At 53.1% G+C, this 21,643-nt stretch overlaps 3 protein-coding genes across 3 annotated transcripts in view; 1 reads left to right on the plus strand and 2 right to left on the minus strand.

Moving 5' to 3' along the window:
- Positions 1-257: 257 nt before the first annotated feature.
- Positions 258-2,212, minus strand: DNAJC30 (DnaJ heat shock protein family (Hsp40) member C30). The gene has a single exon (XM_084299738.1). The coding sequence runs from the start codon at positions 2,133-2,135 to the stop codon at positions 1,506-1,508; it is 630 nt and encodes a 209-aa protein (XP_084155864.1). The 5' UTR covers positions 2,136-2,212; the 3' UTR covers positions 258-1,505.
- BUD23 (BUD23 rRNA methyltransferase and ribosome maturation factor) lies at positions 2,161-7,375 on the plus strand. Its single transcript, XM_084299737.1, has 13 exons — positions 2,161-2,284; positions 2,374-2,411; positions 2,532-2,627; positions 2,831-2,913; positions 3,007-3,103; positions 3,927-4,023; positions 4,357-4,407; positions 5,002-5,087; positions 5,305-5,350; positions 5,637-5,698; positions 6,780-6,869; positions 7,016-7,101; positions 7,196-7,375. Exons 1-12 carry the CDS (start codon positions 2,237-2,239, stop codon positions 7,068-7,070), a joined length of 849 nt encoding a protein of 282 aa, XP_084155863.1. The 5' UTR covers positions 2,161-2,236; the 3' UTR covers positions 7,071-7,101; positions 7,196-7,375.
- A 3,515-nt stretch (positions 7,376-10,890) lies between these two features.
- The window catches only part of STX1A (syntaxin 1A), a 107,714-nt gene continuing 96,961 nt past the window's right edge, over positions 10,891-21,643 (minus strand). Inside the window, exons 7-10 of the mRNA XM_084299889.1 lie at positions 15,218-15,291; positions 14,410-14,547; positions 11,744-11,854; positions 10,891-11,038 (exon numbers count right to left, since the gene is read on the minus strand). Of these exons, the coding sequence (XP_084156015.1) occupies positions 10,961-11,038; positions 11,744-11,854; positions 14,410-14,547; positions 15,218-15,291 (401 nt within the window). The 3' untranslated portion in view covers positions 10,891-10,960. The remainder of the gene's footprint in view (positions 11,039-11,743; positions 11,855-14,409; positions 14,548-15,217; positions 15,292-21,643) is intronic.

Here is a 21,643-nt window from a genome sequence, read left to right on the forward strand (position 1 = left end):
TCAGGACTATTATCCCACAAAGAGGGGGTGGAACAACAACCAAAGAGGATCCTGGAAAGCCCTCTATGTGCTCCCAGGCTGCATTTCTCCAAACACGCAGCACTTTTGAGCGCCTGCAGTTGGAATTAGTAAAATTATTTCCAGAAGAGGAAAACTCTCCTATAGCAGCATATACCCTGCACCAGTACACATTACACTCTGACATGCTACTGCATAAGGCTCAGTTCAGTATCATGGAACTCCAGAGCTGGAAAATGTTAGGTGTTTTCCTTTCACAAGTTTATATCGGAAGAAAACATAACCCAGGGTCACTGCAGTGAGAGGGGAGGGCTCAGCTTCTGCACAGAAGGCATAGCCAAGCCCAGCAAATATAATGCAAAGCAATGCAGACAATACCTTAGGCATGCTAAGCATTGCAATACCATGTTATAGCAAGCTTCATTCTCTTCAAATAGTACAGGTGAAACTTTCACCAAAGGAAACACAGAAGCTCTTAGAGACAATATTTAGTTCCTAAAACACTCTGTAAATAAATAGGTAAATACTCTTATACACAAATGATTCTTAGACACATGTAAAGCACAAATAACATCACTCAGTGCCCAGAAGTGTACCACTGCAGCCATAAAGGCCTGTACAAGATAGTCTTGTGCAAAGTTCCTAACAAGCCCTAGACAGGACAGGCTGTTCTGAATACCAAAGTATTTTGGGCATCCCCAGGTGATGTCATACGCTGACTAGGACATGGTTTCATTCTTGTAGGATGAGGTTTCATTCTTGTAAGGCTGCTGAAGCTGAAATTTCTGTACTTGCCACAGAGTGAGGCAAATCCTGAATGGAGACAAAGGCAACGATGAAGTCCAGAAACCAGTGCTCCCAAAATGCCCCAAATACATAGTAACAAGTGTGAAAGCATGGAGGTGGCTAGTTTCAGATTAACGGAAAACCACAGGGAGCCATTAGTCAGCATTGGCAAGAGCATCCCCTATGAACACACATAGCACACAAACACCATTGTCAATCATTTAATCTCCACTGCGGCTCAAGAGAAGACATGTGGTTCCCACCAGGGTCAAAGAGCAGCACTGATGGTGGGGACATGTCAGAGTCCACAAACCAAGGTCCACGAACCCGTCAGGCACAACATCTGCAGGTCATACTAGCAGAAGGGGCACACTGCAGCCTCTGGAAAAGGGCCCACACGTGGTTCCCAGTGGTCATATGGAGTCTGCAGGTCACACTTGCAGAGGTAACATATTACAGCCACATACAGTGGCCATGCACTGTCTCTAAAGATCACAGCAAAAGGGACAGGTCACAGTCTGAGAAGTTGTGCCCACATCAGTGCCTGCTGGTCACACACTATCTCTGAAGACCACACTGGCAGAAAGGACATGTCACGGTCTAAGGAGCTGAGCCCAGGCATGAAGTGGGTGCAGGGGCCCTGCCCACCAGTGAGCTCTGTTGTCCTGTTGCAGTGGTGGAGCTGGGCTGGTGCCCACACGTTACTTGAGGCTGTAGAGCAGGACAACGCCCAAGAAAAAGAGGAGCCCAACCGAGAGGTCGGAAACGAGTCGGAAACGGCCTTGGGCCGCAGCCTCCTCCCGGCGGAGGCGCAGCTGCTCCCGCCGCGCCCGCAGCATCCGCTCCCGCTCCAGCTGCTCCCCGTAGTGCGCGCGGTAGAAAGCGTCGAAGTCGAAGGGCGGCGGGACGGGCCCCCGGCGGGAGAAAGAGGAAGCGGCGGAGCGGGCGGGCGGCGGCGCGGGGGTGAGCGGGCGGCCCGAGGGCTTGGGGGCGCCGCGCACGTCCTCGCGGCTGAGGACGCCGCGGTCGTACTTGCGGCGCAGCGCGGCACTGCCCAGCACCAGGTAGGCCTCGCTGACGGCGGCGAAGCGCTCGGCGGCGGCAGCGCTGCCCGCGTTGCGGTCGGGATGGTACCGGAACGACTGCTCGTAGTACGCCGTCTTGATCTGCGCCTGCGTCGCCGTGGGCGGAACGCCCAGCACCTCGTACAGGTCGCGGCGCGGCCCTAAGGCCTCGCCGCATCCCCGGTGCCCGGCGCGGCCCGGCGCCAAGCCGAGGCCCGGCGCGGCGAGCAGGAGGCGCCGCAGGCGACCGAGCGCCGCCGGCTCCATCGGGCCGCGCCGCCTCAGCGTCCGCGCGCCGCCATCTTGGATGCAGCGCGCTGTGCGCCGGCGCCTGGCGGTGACGTCGGGCAGTGCCGGCACGCAGTAGCATGGCGGGCAGCGGGCGCCGGCCCGAGCACCGCGGGCCGCCCGAGCTGGTGAGGCGCCGGGGCCGGGGCCGGGGCCGGGGCCGGGGCCGGGGCCGGGGCCGGGCCTCACGCCTTTCCCCTCCATTCTCTCGTTGCAGTTCTACGATGAAGTGGAAGCGCGGAAGTACACGCAGAAGTACGACGGGGCAGGCTGGGCTGGGCTGTGCTGTGCTGGGCTGTGCTGGGCTGTGCTGTGGGGCCCAGGACTGGGCCCGGCGTGCGATTTCCTGAGCCCCTCCCTTGCTCTGTATTGCAGCTCCCGGGTGATGGAGATCCAGGCGCAGATGTCGGAGCGGGCCGTGGAGCTGCTGGGGCTGCCCGAGGACCGGCCATGCCTCCTTCTGGATGTGGGGTGAGGGGGGCCCAGCGGCAGGGTGCAGCACACAGGCATGTGGGGATTCAGCCCGGCATGGCGCCGAGGGGGGCACTGGGTCCCCATAGCGCTGGTGTCTGCTGCGGACTAACAGAGGGGGATGTCACTGTTGTGTGATGGTTGTCCTAGAGCATTGTTTGGCAAGGCTTGTGATCTCTGTTACCACCCCTTCCTCCCTTCAGCTGTGGCTCTGGGCTGAGTGGGGATTTTATCTCTGAAGAGGGGCACTACTGGATTGGCATGGACATTAGCCCTGCAATGTTGGGTGAGAGGCCCCTCCTCCCCTTAAGCTCTCACTTCACCTCAGAGGTGATTGCTGAAGGCATGAGCTTGGTACCATGAGGTGTCTTCTGTGCAGATGTGGCTGTGGAGAGAGAGGTGGAAGGAGACCTTCTTCTTGCAGATGTGGGTCACGGCATTCCCTTCAGGCCTGGCATGTTTGATGGCTGTATCAGGTGAGTTTGTACACCTAACCAAGCTCTTCTGATACTCTGCATAACTACATATTTTGTATTGTATACATGGTCTGCTTATGTTGCATAACAGATGACTGACTGTCCTTATCTGTCACTCTGTTTGCTCCACGCCAACTTGACTCCAGCTCTTTAGGACAAGCTGCTGAGATTCTAGATTGTAGAAGCAGCAGTTTCCAAAGAGATGCTTGTATGTGTTTTGTGGTAGTGAGCTGGGAAGAGTATTGAAATAAATAAAGTGAAGTTGGGGATAATGTCAGGAGAGTTGAGACATGCACCTAGGATGAAAACCTAAAGTATTCCTGTGACATTGACCTAGGGACTGACCTCACAGCTGAGCTTGATGGTTGATTTTGAGGTGAAGGGGAAAGAAATAGTTCTCTTAGAGAATACCTCATAAAGGTACTGGACAGGAGTAGGGGCTGTCTGTTACTGATCTGAATCAGTTTGGGATTGCTCATTGTCAAAACCTGCATGGTTGCTTGTGGGCTATGCCAGGGTCCCAACCAAGCATTGAATTATTTGAGCACCTGGACTGGGGGAGATATCTGGTGTTTCATTGCGCTTGAATAAGCTTGAATAACTGCTGTACTATGTTGGGTTGTGGCATGGCTTAGGGAGTCTCAAGAGGGATTCCTGTAGTGTCTTGACTGCAGAGTGGAAGGCAAAATTACATGGAGAAAATTAATTAGTTTCCCTGATGCCTAACACGTGTTTAACACTGAAAGGAAGCTCAAAGGGAGGTTATGGGCTCTGCTAAAGAATTGATGGCTCGGTGTCTTGAGGGTCTTGCTCTCTTTCTCAGTATTTCCGCAGTGCAGTGGCTTTGTAATGCTGATAAGAAGTCGCACAGTCCTCCAAAACGCCTTTATCAATTCTTCTCAACTCTTTATACTGCCTTGGTAAGTGTCATGCTCTCTCAGTCAGGCCTCTGCCTATTTTTGTGTCGTCACTGTTGCCTTCTAGGAAGACTTTTTAAGTAAATGCTACTGAAATATAAGACTAGCAGGAGCACCTATTTCCTGTCTGCATTCCTTTTTGCATGGTGCCCTGTGTTTCTGTAATCCCTGCTGTTAGCTTCGTGCCCTGCTGTGCTGTGGAGAAGCTGACTCTGCAGTCTGAGCAGCTCTGCTGGGAGAGTTCTCTAGGAGGTTTTAGGCATTGGAGGCTAGGGACTGGGTGACCAGAGGGGAACCCTGTCTTAACAGGGTTGTGACTGACTTTATTTCCCATAGGCCCAAGGATCCCGAGCCGTCCTGCAACTGTACCCTGAGAATTCAGAACAGGTACAAGATATCACTTGGTGGGGAAAATGAACAGGCAGAGCAAGGCAGAAAACCTGTGCTGTTTGAGGCTTTGAATGCATGGTATTGGCCCACATCAGGTCTGTGTCTCTGTCCTTCCTGCCATCCATAAAGCTCTGCAAGAGCCAGGAAAAAAACAACAATAAGGAGAAAGCCCCACACAATTTCTGCCGCTTCACAGTTTGTTTTGGGCTGAGCCTTAAAATCAAAGAAACTGACAGGACTTGATCTAAATGTGCTGTGCTAGATTTTTGCCTGTGTAACTGGGTTTGAAGACTGGACTGTACTTGTCAGCACTGTACTATGATTCCCAAAGGCTGGAAAATCCAGCCTTGTATAACTCTCCTAGAGAGTCTGCTGCCCCACTGAATCCAGGCAAGGTGGAAGAGCAGGGAGAACAAAAAAATACTGCAGGCTGCTGCCTGGACGGAACTGCAGAGCTAGGGGCTTGGTATAGGGTTTAATAAAAGCAGGGTTGACCTGTCGTGTGCATACACAGTTAGCTGTGACTGAGCCTAGAAGTCTCTTGGGCTTTGCTTGTGGGTGAATAATGTTTGCATGTGCTTCTTTTTCCAGCTGGAGCTCATCACGACCCAGGCCATGAGAGCTGGCTTTACTGGGGGAATGGTGGTAGATTACCCCAACAGCACCAAAGCCAAGAAGTGAGTCCTGTCTTTCTGTGAATGGGCAATGTGTGGGGTGAGGCATAGCCTCAGCAGTGATTTTTACAAGCTGTTTTTCTCTTTCCCACAATTCAGTCCTGGGCAGAGGTGACAGTTTAGATCTGACTCAAAAATAGAAGAACTCGGTCTTGCTTGGGGACTGGGAATCACATGCTGAATGTCAGCTTCATGTTCCTCATATTTTTTTTCCCTTCAGGTTCTTCCTCTGTCTCTTTGTTGGGGCTTCTGGCACGTTACCAAAGGTGAGGAACTCTGCCTAGCAGCAGAAATGCCTTCCTGGCTGCTGGGTCATGTGGAAGAGCTGTGGGTGAGCAGGAGTCACACCAGACAACTGCATATGCAGATGTGGCTTCACTCTTACGTTTCTTTGTTCTCATCTGGTTTCTGTGCCACAGTTTCTGGGAGATCTGTTTACTCCTGTCCCAGTCCCTCCCCTTACAGAGCACTGTGTTTCCCTTAATTTATTTAGATGGCAGTGAGCACTAGCTCTGTCTGCACCAGGTGAAAGTTCCTAATTTTGCTCTTCAGGGCCTTGGTACTGAGTGTGCTGATGGACAAGAGATACAACAGGCAAAGTTCACCAGTGAGAGGTATTGTATGTGGGGTGAAGTTTCAAGTCCTCCCCAATTTCAGGGGATGTAAGTGCTCAGTTTTGCGGACCACAGTGCTGCTATGTGTGAAGTGGTGGGAGGGAAGGGACGGAGTGTACTGGGAGGACCGTTGGCAGCCCAGATGGGCACTGCTTTATCTTACTGAAGGGCCCCAGATACAAGGACTGTAACAGGTTGGTTTGACTAGAGGGCTTTGCTATGGCATCAGGGAGCTGCTGTTGATGCTTACCCTGGAACTTCAGCTAAGCATTCAGATTGAGGTGCGCTTCCTGTCCAGCACTCAGCTCTTTGTCTCAGCACTGTAGTATAGGTTGTTGGTGGTGTGGTGTTTTGTTTTTTGTTTGTTGGTTTTTGTTTGTTTGTTTTTGGTTTGTTTGTTTTTGTTTGTTTGTTTGTTTGGCGGGGAGGCAGGCTGCTGTGCTTGAAACCTGGTGTTCCCATCCATCCTCTGTCAAGTTCTTTGCTGTCTGACTGCGCAGCTGTGTCCTGTGTGGTTTCTCCTGCTGGTGAGGTCTCCTCCTATAGTAGTGGTGCAGGGAAGAGCCCCCCCCCTGCAGCCAGTGGGAGAGACAGAGAAAAAAAACAGAGGAAAATCGTCATGGCTGCTAGCAGCTGGTGGCTGCCATGTTTTCCTGCCTCTTACACTGCTGTGCTCTGCTTGCTTAGTCCAGGGGGTACTTCATCTTGGAAGGCAATAGCAGAACTGGCAACTTGTTGGGAAGCCAGAGGCTTTGTCTGCTTTGTTCAGAGTAGAGCAGACAAGGGGAAGGTGGCTGTGCTTAAGCACGCTGCTGGTATGTCACACGTGGCACAGAGGAGTGCTGGTCTGCTGCAGCCTGTGGAAGGTAGGTGTCCCTTGGCTCAAAGCTATGGTTGGTGGTAGCCTCCCTCCTTCTGTGTGTCTGGAGTTGGACTGTGTGGGCCTTGTCCACAGTGCTGCTGAGCCTCTTTTATCCCTGGGGAGTGGGAAAGCACCTGCTGTTTTTATGAGGCATGCCCAGGTCTGGGTAGAAATCTTCCAGGGCACAGAAGTGTTCCTCCCCAGCTGCTGTCTCTGTAGGACACGGTTCAGAAACACCAAGGGGAAGTCTGTGAAGAAAAGCCGGGACTGGATTCTTGAGAAGAAAGAGCGCAGGCGACGACAGGGCAAGTAAGTTTATTTGGGTCCTGCCTCAGCTGAGGTTGACTGTGCTAGACTGGCTTGCTGTCTGTCACCCATTCAAACTCCTGCCATGAACTAGCTTCCCTTCCCCTCCCTGTGTATCGCACTGAGTTGCTCTCTGCTTTTCTTCACAGGGAGGTACGAGCAGACACCAAATACACAGGTCGAAAGCGCCGCCCTCACTTCTGAATTGCTGCGGACACTGATGATGTGGAAGACGGTGTGTTGGCCTCTCCAGTGAGCCTCCTGTGAATGGCACAGATGGGCACCCCAGGCCTGGGACTTGTTGGAACAGGTCACTGTGGCTCTTGCAGGTGTAGACTGGCTCAGGTGCAGCCAAACTGCCAACTGCAAAGCTGCCAGACCTGTTTTCTCTGAAGGCAGAGTGGCACAGAGTTCTGTCCAATTGGTGTCTGCCATGCCATTGCTTATCTTCCCAATGGAGCAGTGAGCCAGAACATTATATCCAGCTTCTTCACTAAACAGTCAACAAGTAAGAAGTGTTGCTGGTCTCCTGTGTTGTGTTCTTAGTGCAGGGGAGCTGAGGTAGAAAACAGCACCAGGTTTACTATCAGCTTCCCCTCTGCCTGCAGGCAGGTAGCCAGGCAGCATAAAGGTGTGTGTCCCATGAGGGCCAATCTTCCTCTAGGCAGAATGGCAGAAATGTTATCTGAACTGTGGTGATTCCTCCTGCATCCACTTCAAATCAGGTCCACCCTGTATGCATTAATGCTCTGAGGGTGTTGGAATCTAAATTGCAACCATTGCTGCCTGTCACTCCCTCCCTTCCCTGTAAATAGAGGTGCCAGCCTAGAGCTTTACAGTTACAAATGTTTATTCTACATAAAAATTCCACAAAATGGGAAGCTGTTTTGCACCCAAAGCTTTGGGAGAAGGAAGGGAGGTTAGCAGGGAGGGAAAAGGGTGAAGGAAAAAAGAGGCAACAATACAGTGTCATCCAGCCCAGTGAGACAGAGCAAGCCAGGGTCAAGATCCACATAGAAAACAAGGACACTTAGCTCACAGTACAGCAACAGTACAACTCCACAGAGGGCTTAGAAAGCCTTCAAGTACATTACTAAAAAACAAACAAACAAAAAAAAACAACTAATAAAAATAAATCCCCAATCCCCAATTCAAGTGCTAGCTGTGTGTGCCCCACACTGCTTATAGAATACTGCATCAACATGCTCATGGTGCTAGGAGGGCAGGTGGCACTTGGAACAGAGGTGTCATAACCCAAAGGATAAGTGGTCTGAGGTTGGGGGCTAGAAAGAAAAAGTGAAATGTTACCTCAAAGCACAACCACGCTATTGGTGATTCAGTCTGTACATGCAATGACAGGCAGGTAAAAAGGAACTGAACGGGGCTTCCCATAGTGCAGGGGTAATTATTGCACCAAAACACCCTCCCCTCACAGCAAGGACAGTGAGAGACAGCCTGCAAGGCAGTGAAGGCAGCATGCTCCTCTGCCTCTATCATGTCAGAGCATGCAGCCATCACTGCCTGCATGAGCCCAGCAAAGTGCCAGTGGCAAAATCACAGTGCCGTCTGGCTCCTGCTGCTGGCAGTGGTGGTATCAACAAGGAGCAAGGGTCAGTAACCACACCAGTGCTGTTCTTGGCTTTGTGCCTTGACGGGGGTGGGTACTGACATCATCTGAGCTTGTATCACAGAAACCATTTCTTGGAAGAAAAAAGTCCCCTTGAGCTAGCAGTGGGCATTGCTGTGGGGTCAGAGCCTGAGATGAACTTTCTTGCCTGCCTGCCTAGGAGCAGTCTTACCAGTAGTGTTATTGCTTCCCAGAGGAGGGGGCCTAGTGCTCTCACTGGCTTATCACAGCAGTGTTCAGATTGCAGTGGCAGGCACCAGCACTGGGGCAGAAGCAGCAGGCATTGTACATAACCTCCACCTCTCTCTCCTGTAGCCAGATGTGCCCACAAAGATGTGCCACTGGCTATGCCAGTGCCTGCTTCCTACTCTGGAGGGGTCTCCAGAGCCTGCCTTCCCCTGCTTGCAGGGGTCCCAGTGCCCCAAGATATTGTGCTGAACGCAGGCTGCAGTGATGTAGCTAATATTAGATGTCACAGGACTGTGAAAGAAGGGGACTGTGGTCTTGGATGTTCTCATGGCCACAGGTGCTGGGGGCTTGGGCTGGGCAGGATGGGGGACTGGGCTGGACGCGCTCCCCAACAGTGACCGAATGCAAGCAGAGTTGTGTTGTGGGACCTTTGGTAATATTGACAGGGAGGGCTGTGCTCAGGGAAAGCAGGACTGTGTCCTGGCTACAGCCTGCTGTCCTGCACCCTACACCTGTGGGCACACTGCACAAGGCAAGTGCCAGTGCTATTACTAGCCAGGCAGGATGGCGGAGCGTGGGGTGGGAGCAGGGCTCAGCTCCAACCAGGCCTGCCCTCGCCCTTCCACTCCAGCTTGCATGCCTTAGCCCTCAGGGAACATGGAGGTGGGGTGCACTCAGCTGCCCCTGATTGGAACAGTGAGGCAGCATGCTGCCTGCAGCTGGAGTACTCACTGCCACCAAGTGCCCCTTTTCTGCTACCAGCATCTGGGCTCACGTCCAGCCTCCACCCTGGTGCATGTCTGCAAGCTTGGCACCAGCACCTACACTGCTCGGGCTCCTCCACAGTGCTTTGGGATTTCATGAGCCAGCCAGAGCACCAGACTCTCCTGAGGAATATAAGGGCTGACACCTGCTGTTGGACTGAGGCAGCAGCATGGGAGTAACAGGATGGTGGCAACAGGGCCCCTCTGAGCTGCCAGCAGGCAGTAGATACCGCTGACAGCATGGGGCACCTAGGTGCTGGCACAGCAGCCCACAGTGTACAGGTGTCTCCCAGATGGTCCCGGGGAAGAGCAGGCAGCAGGACACTGTGCCAGAAGGAGGTGGCAGGCAGATGCTCAGATGTGGCAGAGGTGGAAAGAGAGGTCTGGCCCTGCCCTGCTCAGGAGCTGGTGACGGAAAGGAGGAGAAAGAAGGCTGCTGCTCTTAGCTTGCAAGGTGTGGATGCAAGCCTTTGCTGCTTCCTGGGACTGTGATAGGAGAAAGCCCCCCTGCCTCCAGCCCCCAGCCCAAGGGTGCATATGTGGAGGAGTCAGGCTGAGTAAAGCCTTGCTCCCAGGTAAACACCACCTGGGGCTGTGGGTGTCAGAGCTGTCCTCAAACTCTGACAGCCTAAGCCCAGGCCTGGGGACAGCAAGAGCCAGGGCCACTGTGTGCCACAGCTGATAACAGAACAAGGAGGATTTGGAGCAGGGTAAGCAGCCAGTGGAACTTGGTGGCCTCAAACCACCTGTGGCCTCTTGCCCTGCCTGAGGTGCAGCACTGAGCCCCATGTGACTGTCCCCATCCCTAAGCATCAGAGATGGCCCCAAGCAGCACCACTGGCCAGCAGCAGCAAATCCAGCCTGAGGCACCTGCACTGGGGCAAGGGCTTGCACAGGGCAGAAGGCAGCTCCACCACTAGCAAAGCAGCAGGAATGGAGCACTGCAGCCAGGCATGGGCATGGTGGGGGGGGGGGGAGGCAGAGCCTGGCAGAGTGTACCCCTGGGGAAGTGCCCCATGAGTGAAGCAGCCTGAGGAAAAGTGTTTTGCAAACACTGATGTGGCTGACAGACACAAGAGCTCTGGCTGAAGGCGATGGGAAAAGCTGGGGAAAGTTGATTGGGCTCTGTGCTCCTGAGGACTCTACCCATCATTGGTCTCATCTTCAGGTGTGACTAACACAAACTGTCTAGCACAGGAAGAGCAGCAGTGCCCAATGGTACCTCTGTCCCCACCTGGTCCCAGCCAGCCTCTCAGGCTGGTGCAGTGATGAGAGCTCAGGTTCTCCCCATAGGTCCCCCTCACGCCCATCACTGTCCCCTGCACCCCGCCTGCACCCCAAGGCTGGTGCTCCCTCCACACAGACGTACCGCACACACAGCATCACAAACAACCATGCATTAGAAACTGAAATGCTGCTGGGAGGCTCCGGGGGCTGTGTGGTTCGCTCCGGTGTGGCTGCAGCCCCATGGCACGCGCGGCTCCATCCATCACAAACAGTCCCGTGGGGTGAGTCTATCCAAAAATACCGCCAAAGGTGGAGGCAATGACAATACCCAGGATCACACAGCAGATAATGATCATGATCTTCTTCTGCTCAGGTGTTGCAGCACCGGCAGGGAGAAAAGGGAGAGGGAACCATGAGTGCCAGGGGTAAGCTGGACCCAAGAGCTGGGGCCTGCGATGTGCCCCATCCCTGTGTGTCTGTGGTGGGCTCTGATCAGCACCAGGCGAGCCAGACAGGCTCTGGCCATCGCTGGGACATGGCTGGGTACCCAGGCTCCCTCTTCAGCACTGGACTGGCAAACCTGGTGGCCCACTGTATCCCCTGAGCTGCTAAACTGCTGCAGAGACATAGGAGCATGCTGGTAGGGCCAGGCTTGGGGAATGGGACAGGCAGCTGGCACTGCGCTTGGGGCCAGAGCTGTAACATGCCTTTTTCTACCACCTCCACCTTGTTTTGGCAAGGGACATGGATCCCACATCTAGCCTGGCCCATGGAATCCACCCTGTCCCTCCTCTTCCCACCAATGAGCACTCCTGCCCCATGACTCATTGACAGTGCTCAAGGAGCACCCTTACAGAGCTCTGCCTCAGTCCATGTCACCAGCAGGACCCATGCTGCACCCAGCGGTGTGGAGTAAAGTAGTGCTTGAGTACCCACAAGGCTGCACTTTGCTGTCTGCTCCTTTGTGTAAGCAGCAAGGCAGGCAGGGGTGCCAGGCTGGGACCTGGTCCATGGACAGTGTCAGAAGTGCATGCAGAGGAAGATATGACCCAGCCAGTGCCATGACTCACCCGTCTGGCTTTGCTCTGGTACTTCACTGCTTTTTTGGTGTCAGACACAGCCCGCTCCACGTAGTCCACAGAGTGTTCCACGTTGTACTCAATGCGGTCAATCATCTCACCCTGCAGAGTAGGGACAGAGCCCACACGCCCATGTGCACATACGTGAGCTCCTTCCTTCCCTGCTGCTCCCCGGCACCGTGCAGACATCACCCTGCCCAGTGGCCCTGCATGGGAGATAAAGGGATAATCACCTGCCTGTAGCAGGCACACAGACTGTGGACACCCTGGGGTGTGGGTCCAGACCATAGGCTTTGTCCAAGAGGGCTGGGACCTCTGTACACACGCCAGCAGAGAGGCAAGTAAGAGTCAAGCGGGTTCCCCATCCCAGTCCTGGCCTGGTGGCCACATGTCTTATGTCCCAGGTGAGCATCACAGCCACAACAGGATTTGCATCATCACGGTGCTGCACACTGGAAAAGCAGGAGGAGTGGCAGGGGAGGGCAAAGACCATACCAGCAGCACCATGTGGGGTACTCAGAAAGCCACAAACATGCACAGGTGACTACTTAGATCTGCACAAGCACCCTGCCAAGAGCAGAGATCCCTGAAGCAAGGCTGGTCAGTCTGGACCACTGGGTCCTGCAGGGACTCCTGCCCCACTCCTCTTCCAGGATACGGAGACATGGCCTGAGGCATCCTCACCTAGCCAACCTTCTCCCTTCTGCCCCCTCTTTACTGCCCACCAAGCGCATCTGGGTCCTACAGCAGATGGAGACTGTCTGATGGTTCATGTGAATGACAGGCTTTCCAGGGATGGGCAGAGGCTTGAACCCCAACACCCTTCTGCACAGCACAGAGAGAATCTGGGCTGCAAAGCTGAGGATCATGGCCAGCAACTCTGCAACGCTCTTTTCTGAGCTTTAACACCTGGCAGCACCAGAGAGGACAAGCCTTGCAAGCCCAGGGATGTTACCCTCCCACCCAGGTCAAAGCACTGACCCTTATCAAGCACCCTGCTGCTCTTGTCCCATGCCTGATATGCTGGCCTGGGTGCTGTGCCTAAAGCTGATGCTTCCCCTGCCCACTGGTGCCACTCCTAGGGCAGAGTAGACAGCTGCCAAGCACAGCTGTGAGTCTGATACCCCTCTGCTCTCTGCCTTCCCTGTGCCAGCAGCTCAGAGACTAGCCCCCCTCTTCTCCCCCCGGGGGTGTTGCAGGATGCTGACATGGTCTAGCAGTTACAGCAGGGCAGAAGGCCGCAAATCCTCCTAGAGTGCATCAAGCCTCCTGCACAGCTTCATGCCTCCAGTTCTCCCAGGGAAGGCTGATAAGGGATGGTGGTGCCCCTTCCCACACAGGGACCAGTACAATGTAGTGTCCTCAGGTAACTGTGCCCACACTGCCCTGACCTGCTGGGCTGTGGGGTGGCAGCATGGGTGCTGGCTGCAGGCAAGGCCACAGCAGCAGGCAGGGCCAGAGACAGTCACAGTGGCCTGTCACCCCTTGCCTCCACCTATGTGTGTGTATCATGGGGTCTGTGCCACCCATGGGCCCTGTGGAGGAGCCGGACATGGCCATGTGACAGGCTGTGACAGGCAGGTCTCCCAGGAATGGTGACAACTCCTGCTGGCAGAGTGGCATAAGGAGCCCGAAGAATGTGAGGATAGGAAACAGGACCTAGAGTCTCTGAACAAGGTGGAGGTGGCCCTGCATGGATTGGCACCTCCTCCCCCTTCCCCCCTACTGGGGCCAGCCAGAGGGGACAGAAGATGCGAAGGCCCTTCTCTTGGGAACAGCATGACAGCACTGCCAAAATCTTCTGACCCTGGGCCAACTGTCCCAGCCTGTCCCAGGAGCTGACAACCCAATGCCCTGCAGACATCAAGGGAAAACAGAGGAGACACACAGGGCCAGGTTTGCCAGCTGGTCAAGGGCAGGCCAGACAAACACCTCCATGCCACAGCCACCCTCACCCATTTTCCAAGGGCCAGCCCTGACGCCACACAAGAGCCACAGACATGCAGAGTGCAGCCATGCAGAGCCAAGCATGCAGCACTGGCAAGGGCCAGGCGGGGCTTTACCTGCCACTGACGTCTCCTCAGCCGCGACAGCATGGCAGGCAAGAAGGGGGGTGAGCAGAGACACCGAAGAGCATGCCCATCTGAAGGGCCATGCCCTGCAGGCTGGTGGCACAGCCTGGGGCTCCCCAGGCTCTGTCAGTGGGGCCCAGTGCTCACATGTGAGCCCACATGGGCCTCCCCAGAACTGCTCAGGCTCTGGGGAAGAAGAACCCATCCCCACCTGGGTGCCAGCCATCAGCAGGTGCCCTCCTAAAAGGCAATTCACTTCACCACCCGCCCTGAGCACACAGCAGCTCCTGTTCTGGGGCACACGACAGATACCTCCAGCCCTCGAGAGCTCACCTCAGCCCTGCTGGGAGCAGTGTAGGTACCAGGTGGCCAGATGCAGGTTTTCACCTCAGCACCCACCCTGAAAGGACGCCAGCACAGAGGTGCTTTCATGGGCTCATGGCTGCCCTCCCAAGCTATCTGCCCCAGTGCCCTTTCTGTGTCCAGGCAGAGCACATCAGTTTCTCTCCAGCCATCCCCTCCCCCCTACCGCCCCCACCCCCGCAGTGAGCTGGCATCTGGGCTATGGGCTGCAGGTCTCCTTACCTGGCTCTCCACCAGCATGGCCATGTCCATGAACATGTCATGCAGCTCTCGGATGCTGTTCTCCAGCTTGATGATCTCACTGTGCCGTGTCTCAATCTCATTCAGTGCCTGCTTGGTGATGTTTGAATCCATAATGATCTGCAAGAAGACAAAGCCAGTAAACATGCTCGGTCCTGCCTCTGTGCCCCAGATGTTGTCCCTCACCTCTGGGACCAGGGGAACCAAGAGAGATAGGGGAATGGTTTAAATGGGAGGTATCTTCTGGGGCAATGGAGAAAATGGAGCAAGATCCTGGAAGAGCACTCTGGGGTTTGGCCTCACAGCAACCATGAGGCCATAGCCAGGCCCCATGGAGCCACACAAAAGCCTTGGAGGCTGGCGCTGGACTCAGAGGGAACATTGCAAGCTGGCACCATCTGCCTGCCCATGAGGCCACTGGGCATGGCAGGGATCTGGGCAGAGCAGGGCCTTGGTGCAAGCCAATCCTCCTTGGGGTTGTGGCTGGTGCCAGAGTGTGAAAGGCTTGGCTGCCATATAGTCTCTAGCCCACAAGTACCATGGAGCAGGGAGAGCCTCTAGCCACCCCAGCCAGGCAGTTTGCAGCAGCCACCCCCCTGCCCTGCCCCAGCCCAGAGCTGCCCTTCCAGCCAAGACATAGTCCCTGCTCATGCAGCATCCTGCTGCAGTATGGGCAGTACTTGTCATTCCTGTGCTGGGAGCACATTAAACAGACAACTCCCAAGGGACAAGGACTGGGTTGGCTTTTAACCATGCTGGGCTTGAAGCAGGGCCAACCCATGGTGCTTACCCCAGAAGAGAAGATGGCTGGGTTGCCGCTCTCCAGCATGTCCTCCAGCTCCTCACTGGTGGTGGTCCTGCCAGCTGCAAGCAACATACATGGGTCACTTGTGAGCTCCTATCCTGGCCACAGGTCCAGCAACCCTACCACAGGGCTCTGTTGTCTCTGTGACATCTCCTAGAAGCAGAGCCAAGCTGCTCTTCTAGCCCTATGAGCTCAGAGGCCTGCTACAAGGATGCTGGCAGCCAGCATCCAGGAGGGATGGGAGAGCAGCAATCCAAGAGCAAGGATGGACTGCAGGGCTATCCTAACAAACTCTATCCCAGGACAGTCAAAGCCCACAAAGACATCCAGCTCAGCAGAGCTCACTGCCCTGACACGCCCTACTGCAGCTACTCAAAGCCTCATTAATGCCCCAAGGGTGTTTTAGCCCTCAGGGCTGCCTGAGTTTTAGCCCTGCAGCTGTTTAACAGAGAGATCAGACTCATTCCTTCTCCTGCCCTCATTCTTGGCAGCACACCTGGCCCCACTGTGGTACTTTCAGCCCCACAGCTCCTTTGCGGGCAATTTTCTCATCCTTTGATCACAGTTGCCTCCCACTCCCCACAGACGTATTCTTCATAGCTACAGAAGTGAGACATAGTAGTCATTCTGAAGGTTACAATAGTCCTCCAGAATAAGTTACTTCATTCTTATAGGATTCTATGATTCTAATAGCCAGGTGGTACCCATGAAATTGCAGTGCTAAACAGAGACAAACACTCTGGGCAGGCTTTTACCAGGGATGACACCTCCATAGAAGGTAGAGGACATCCCGTTGGTGCGACCAGGAGCAGATGGGGGCAGACAGGCAGGAGCAGCTAATCATAGAAACATAAAACAGCTTGGGTTGGAAGCGACATTGCAGATCATCTAGTTCCAAGACCCCTGCTATGGCTAGGGATGCTACCCACTAGATCAGGTAGCCCAGTTTCTCGTCCAACCTTGTCTTGAACACCTCTAGGATTGGGACATACACAGCTTCTCTGGACAACCTGTTACAGGGCCTCACCACCATCTGAGGGATGAATTCCCTCCTAACTTCTAATCTAAATATCCCCTCTTTTAGTTTAAAACCATTCCCCCTTGTCCTGTCATTATCTACCCGAGCAAAAAGTCGCTCTCCATCTTTTTTTTATAAGCCCCCTTTACATATTGAAAAACTACAATAAGGTGTCCTGGAGCCTTCTTTTCTTCAGACTGAACAGTCCCAGATCTCTCAGCCTGTCTTCATAGGACAGGTGCTCCTGCCCCCTGCTCATCTTCAGGCCCTCTTCTGGAACCTCTCTAACAGGTCCACATCTCTTGTGTATCATCTTGCACATCTCTTGTGCACATCTCAGGTCCCCAGACGTAGATGCAGTACTCCAAGTGGGGCCTCACAAGAGCAGAGTAGAGGGGGACAGTGACCTCCTTCAACCTGCTGGTCACATCTCTGGCCACATTGATGCAGCTCAGAATGCAGTTGGTTTTCTGGGCTGCAAGCGTGCACTGCTGGCTCATGTCAAGCTTTTCATCCAACAGAATCCCTAAGTCATTCTCTGCAAGGATGCTTTCAATGAGTTCTTCACCCAGTTTGTTCTCATGTCTAGGATTGCCCCCACACAGGTGCAGCACCTTACACTTACACTTTTGAACCTCATTCAGTTTACATGGGCCCAGTTTTCTAGCTTGATCACATCCCTATGGATGGCATCCCTTCATTCTGTTGTATCAACTGCACCACTCAGCTTAGTGTCACCTGCAAACTTGTTGAGGGTGCACTTGACCTCATTGTCCAAGTCATTGATAACAACACTAAACAGTACCAGTCCCAAGACAGATCCCTGAGGGATGCCACTCGTCACCAACCTCCACCTGGACATAGAGCCATTGACCAGCACTCTCAGGGTGTGGCTTTCAAGCCAATTACTTATCAACTGAATGGTACACCTATCAAAATCATCTCCTTCCAATTTGTTGTCCAGGATGTCATGTGAGACTGTGTCAAAGGCTTTACAGACTTCCAGGTAGGTGACACTGGTCACTTTTCCCTTTCAAATGATACAGTCACTCCATAGAAGCATTAAAGTTGGAAAAGACCTCCAAGGTCATCTGAGCCTTGATCCTGGATTTCACTTGGCAGGTAGAGGGGAACCAATGACAGGATTAAATGCAAGAAGTTTGCTGCAGGTTATATCATGTGTGCACCGAATAAATTTAAAACACTACATTGGTTCTCAATGCATTCTTTTCTTGCTGCTTTTCTGTAACTCCTACTTTTTGAGTTTCTCTTACCACTTATTTACATTTGTCTCCATTTTTTCCATACATGGTTGAGGAGGAGGAGAATACATCCCCATCGTCTCCCAGAGATGCAGCTGGGACCTGGGAAGCCCAGCAAACAGCATCCTGAAGGACAGTCTGATTTTTTGAAATCATAGAATCATAGAACCATTAAGGTTAGAAAAGACCTCCAAGATCATCTGGTCCATCCATCCCCCTACCACCAGTATGACCCACTAAAACATGTCCCAAAGCACCACATCCAACCTTTCCTTGAACGCCCCCAGGGACAGTTATTCCACCACCTCTCTAGGCAACCCATTCCAATGCCTGACTGGTCTTTCTGAGAAGAAATGTCTCCTAATTTCCAACACGAACCTCCCCTGGTACAACTTGAGGCCATTCCCTCTAGTCCTGTCGCTAGTCATTTGCGAGAAAAGGCTGACCCCCAGCTCCCCACAACTTCCTTTCAGGTAGTTGTGGAGAGCAATAAGGTCTCCCCTGAGCCTCCTCTTCCGCAGACTAAACAACCGCAGTTCCCTCAGCCACTCCTCACAGTACTTGTGTTTCAGGCCTTTCACCAGCTTTGTAGTCCTTCTCTGGACACACCCCAAGGCCTCGATGTCCTTGTAGTGAGGGGCCCAAAACTGAACACAGTACTCGAGGTGCAACCTCACCAGAGCAGAATACAAGGGGACAATCACCTCCCTGGTCCTGCTGGCTATACCAGTCCTGACACAAGCCAGATACCCTTGGCCTTCTTGGCTACCTGGGCACCCTGCCGGCTCATGTTCAGGTGAACATCAACTAACACTCCCAGATCCTTTTCCTCTGCACAGCTTTTGAGCCACTGTGCTCCAAGCCTGTATCATTGCATGGTGTTGTTGTGACCAAAGTGCAGGACCTGGCACTTAGCCATGTTGAACCTCATGCCATTGGCCTCTGCCCATCGACTGAACCTGTCCAGGTCCCTCTGTAGGGTCTTCCTACCCTCCAGCAGATTGACATTTTCCCCCAGCTTGGTGTTGTCTGCAAACTTACTGAGGGTGTACTCGGTTCCCTCATCCAAATCACCAATAAAGATATTAAAGAGGATGGGCCCCAAGACTGACCCTTGGGGAACACCACTCATGACCTGTTGCCAGCTGGATTTCACTCCGTTCACCACTACTCTTGACCCAACAGTCCAGCCAGTTCTTAACCCAGCAGAGTGTACCTGTCCATCATAGAAGGCTACCAGATTTACCATTGGTAAAGCCACGCTGGCTGTCTTGGATCACCTCCTTGTCTTGAATGTGCTATGATATTGCTTCCAGGAGGATCTTTTCTATGATCTTCCTAGGCACAGAGGTGAGGCTCACCAGTCTGTAGTTCCCCAGGTCCTCCTTTCTACTCTTTTTAAAAATGGGAGTGATGTTTTCCTTTTTCCAGTCACCAAGGACTTCACCTGGCTGCCAGGACTTTTCAAGATGATGGAGGGAGGCTTGGCAATTCCCTCTGGACCCTAGGATGCATGTCATTGGGCCCCATAGACTTGCACCTGTTCAGTTTCATCGGGTGTTCTCAAACTTGCTCTTCACTTACAGTGGGAGCGTCTTTGCTCCCTCAGCGCTCACGTACAGGTTCAGGGAAAAGAGAGACATGGGAAGCCTGACTGCCAGTGAAGACTGAGGCAAAGAAGTTGTTGAGTACCTCAGCCTTCTCCATGTCTGTTGTTACCAGTTCACCCTTCTTGTTTATCAGAGGGGTTACGATCTATTTGGCCTTTCTTTTCTGGGCAGTGTACCTACAAAATCCCTTCTTGTTATTTTTTGTATCCCTTGCCAAGCTCAGTTCCCTCTGTGCCTTGGCTTTCCTGATTTCATTCCTGTATTATTTCCATGCCACATGTCCCTGCTTCATGCCAATGCCTTTGCATTTCCTTCTTGCACCTCATTTTGAGCAGCAGGTCCTTGCACAACCATCCTGGTTTTCTGCCCTCCCTGCTTGCTTTCTCACACAGGAGAATGGAGAGTTCTTGTGCTCTAAGAAAAAACATATTTAAAGAGTTTCCAGCTGTGTTCAGCTCCTTTGTCCCTAAGGACAGTGTTTCAGGGGCTCTTGTCCACTGGGTCTTTAAATTACTTGAAGTTTGCTCTTTAGGAGTTCACGGTCCTGACTTTGTTCTGCCAGGCCAATATTCCTTGAGATCACAAACTCAATCAAAGCATGGTCACTGCAGCCCAGACTGCCTCCAAGCTTAACCTCTTTAATGATTTTGTTTGCACTGGTAAGCACCAGGTCCGGTAATGCTTCTCCTCTGGTTGGTTTGTCTATTACCAGGAAGTTACTCTCAACACACTCCAGGAGTCTTCTGGATTGCTTACAGCCTGCTGTCTACCTTTTCCAGAAGACATCCCGGTGGTTGAAGTTCCCCATTAAGATGGGAGCATGTGAATGCGATGCTTCTTGTAGCTGAAACAAGAAGGCCTTGTCAACAGGCTGCCCTTGATCAGAAGGCTAGTAGTTGACCCCAACCACAAGGTGCCCTTTATTGGTCCTTAACTTTTACCTACAAGATCCCAAACCTTTGAGCCTTTTTTGTGATACTGTTTTTTGTGCAGGTGATAGACTGAGCCAACTTTGTATGGTTGCCCTTTCCAAGGTCTTTACCATTACTCACACAGTCTCTTCTCTCCAGCCCTAGAGCATCGTATCTGTTGTGCAGGGGCATTTCACGGGCAAGGGGAGACTTATCCTGCTCCAAGAAGAGGTGAGGATCCAGTCTCCTTTGTCTTGTAAGTCATTCCAGTTTGTTGGTTCAGGGCTGGAAGCTTGTTTAACTTCCTCCTACCAGGACTTAAGGCAGGGCTGTTGATCAGCCTATGTCAGTACATAATAAAGCCTGTTAATCTCCCTCTCAGATTGCTGGATGCTACATGGCCTGGTGTGCACATATTGTAACAGAGCCACCTGTTTGAAAAGTTCATCCAGCTGGGCACACTTACACCTATGACATCTACCTATGCCTTCAGGACATAGTGGAACTTCCAGAGACTGGAGTTCCCTGTAACTGAAGGTCTAGGCAGCTCTTTCAATCCCCTTTTTGATCCTCTGTTTGGGTGTAGGCATCTGCCCAAGGAGGTTGCGGCCCCTCCATCTGGGTTTCAGCCTCAGACTGGCAGGTTCAGTGGGTGGACACAGTTTCTGCTGCAGTAGAAGGCCCTTCCTCTGCTGCTCCCAGAATAAAAAATGACCCATCCTGCGCCCTCCCATGCAGACTGCTGTGCCAATGGCCACGCCTGGCTGAGGTGCCGCACCATGGTTGCCTGCCCTGGGTGCTCATGCTCCCCAGAGGCAGCCTTTGTACCTGGGGTTGGCTGCTGCTGCTGCTGGCCCTGCCCAGCCCTCATCAGCTGCTTTTGTGAGGGCTGCTGGGTGCTGGCAGTTCCCTCCACTCCCTGGGTTGCTTTCACGAAGGAACCCCTCCTGAATGCCGTGGTCCCCCACTCCACTAGAGAACGTGCCTGCCCTGGAGCTGATCGCCTTAGCAAAAAAATGATATGACATAAAAAAACAGCGAACTCATAGAAGCCAAATGAGGTTTGCTCAATCTAGAAGAAGCCCTAGATAAGGCCAGTAGCTGCCACATGGTTACAGAGAGGCGAGGCAAAGGGAGTGCATCACTACTAGCACAGCCCCACTGAAGAGAAACCCCAGAAATGCAGTGAGTTCCTGCTCCTCCAGCCATAACCATGCACCAGTCCCTTCCTCTGCAGCATGGCTGAGGAGACAATGGGGCTATTTGGGGCTGGCTCCAGTATCATAGTCCAGGATGGAAACAAGCTCTTCCCTGCAGCACTCCTGACTCTGGAGACTTTACATTCACTGCTGTGTCAGGGCTGGATACACATAGGTTTATACCCAATTTCTCCCTTCTGGTATTTCCTTAAGGAAAGAAAGGAGCTTTAAGCCATGCTGCACAGCAGCATAGTGAATGCTGCTTCCCTGCCTGAAGATTTTCCACAGAAAAGGACACCTCCACACTTAATTTCAGGTCTCTTTTTCTTGTCATGAAACACAGAAACAAGAAGACCACCTGGAGCTCCTGTGCTTACTTCCTGAGGCCCTTATCACATGTAGGTGCTCTAA

Source organism: Netta rufina, assembly GCF_964035555.1.
Source record: "Netta rufina genome assembly, chromosome: 21".
Taxonomy (NCBI): Eukaryota; Metazoa; Chordata; class Aves; order Anseriformes; family Anatidae; genus Netta; species Netta rufina.

Coding starts and splice junctions, on each gene's coding strand:
- DNAJC30 (XM_084299738.1), bottom strand. CDS start 2,135: ATGGAGCCGGCGGCGCTCGGTCGCCTGCGGCGCCTCCTGCTCGCCGCG.
- BUD23 (XM_084299737.1), top strand. CDS start 2,237: ATGGCGGGCAGCGGGCGCCGGCCCGAGCACCGCGGGCCGCCCGAGCTG. Junction 2,412..2,531: donor GCGCGGAAGTACACGCAGAA/GTACGACGGGGC, acceptor TCTGTATTGCAG/CTCCCGGGTGATGGAGATCC. Junction 5,351..5,636: donor CTTCTGGCACGTTACCAAAG/GTGAGGAACTCT, acceptor TTTGCTCTTCAG/GGCCTTGGTACTGAGTGTGC.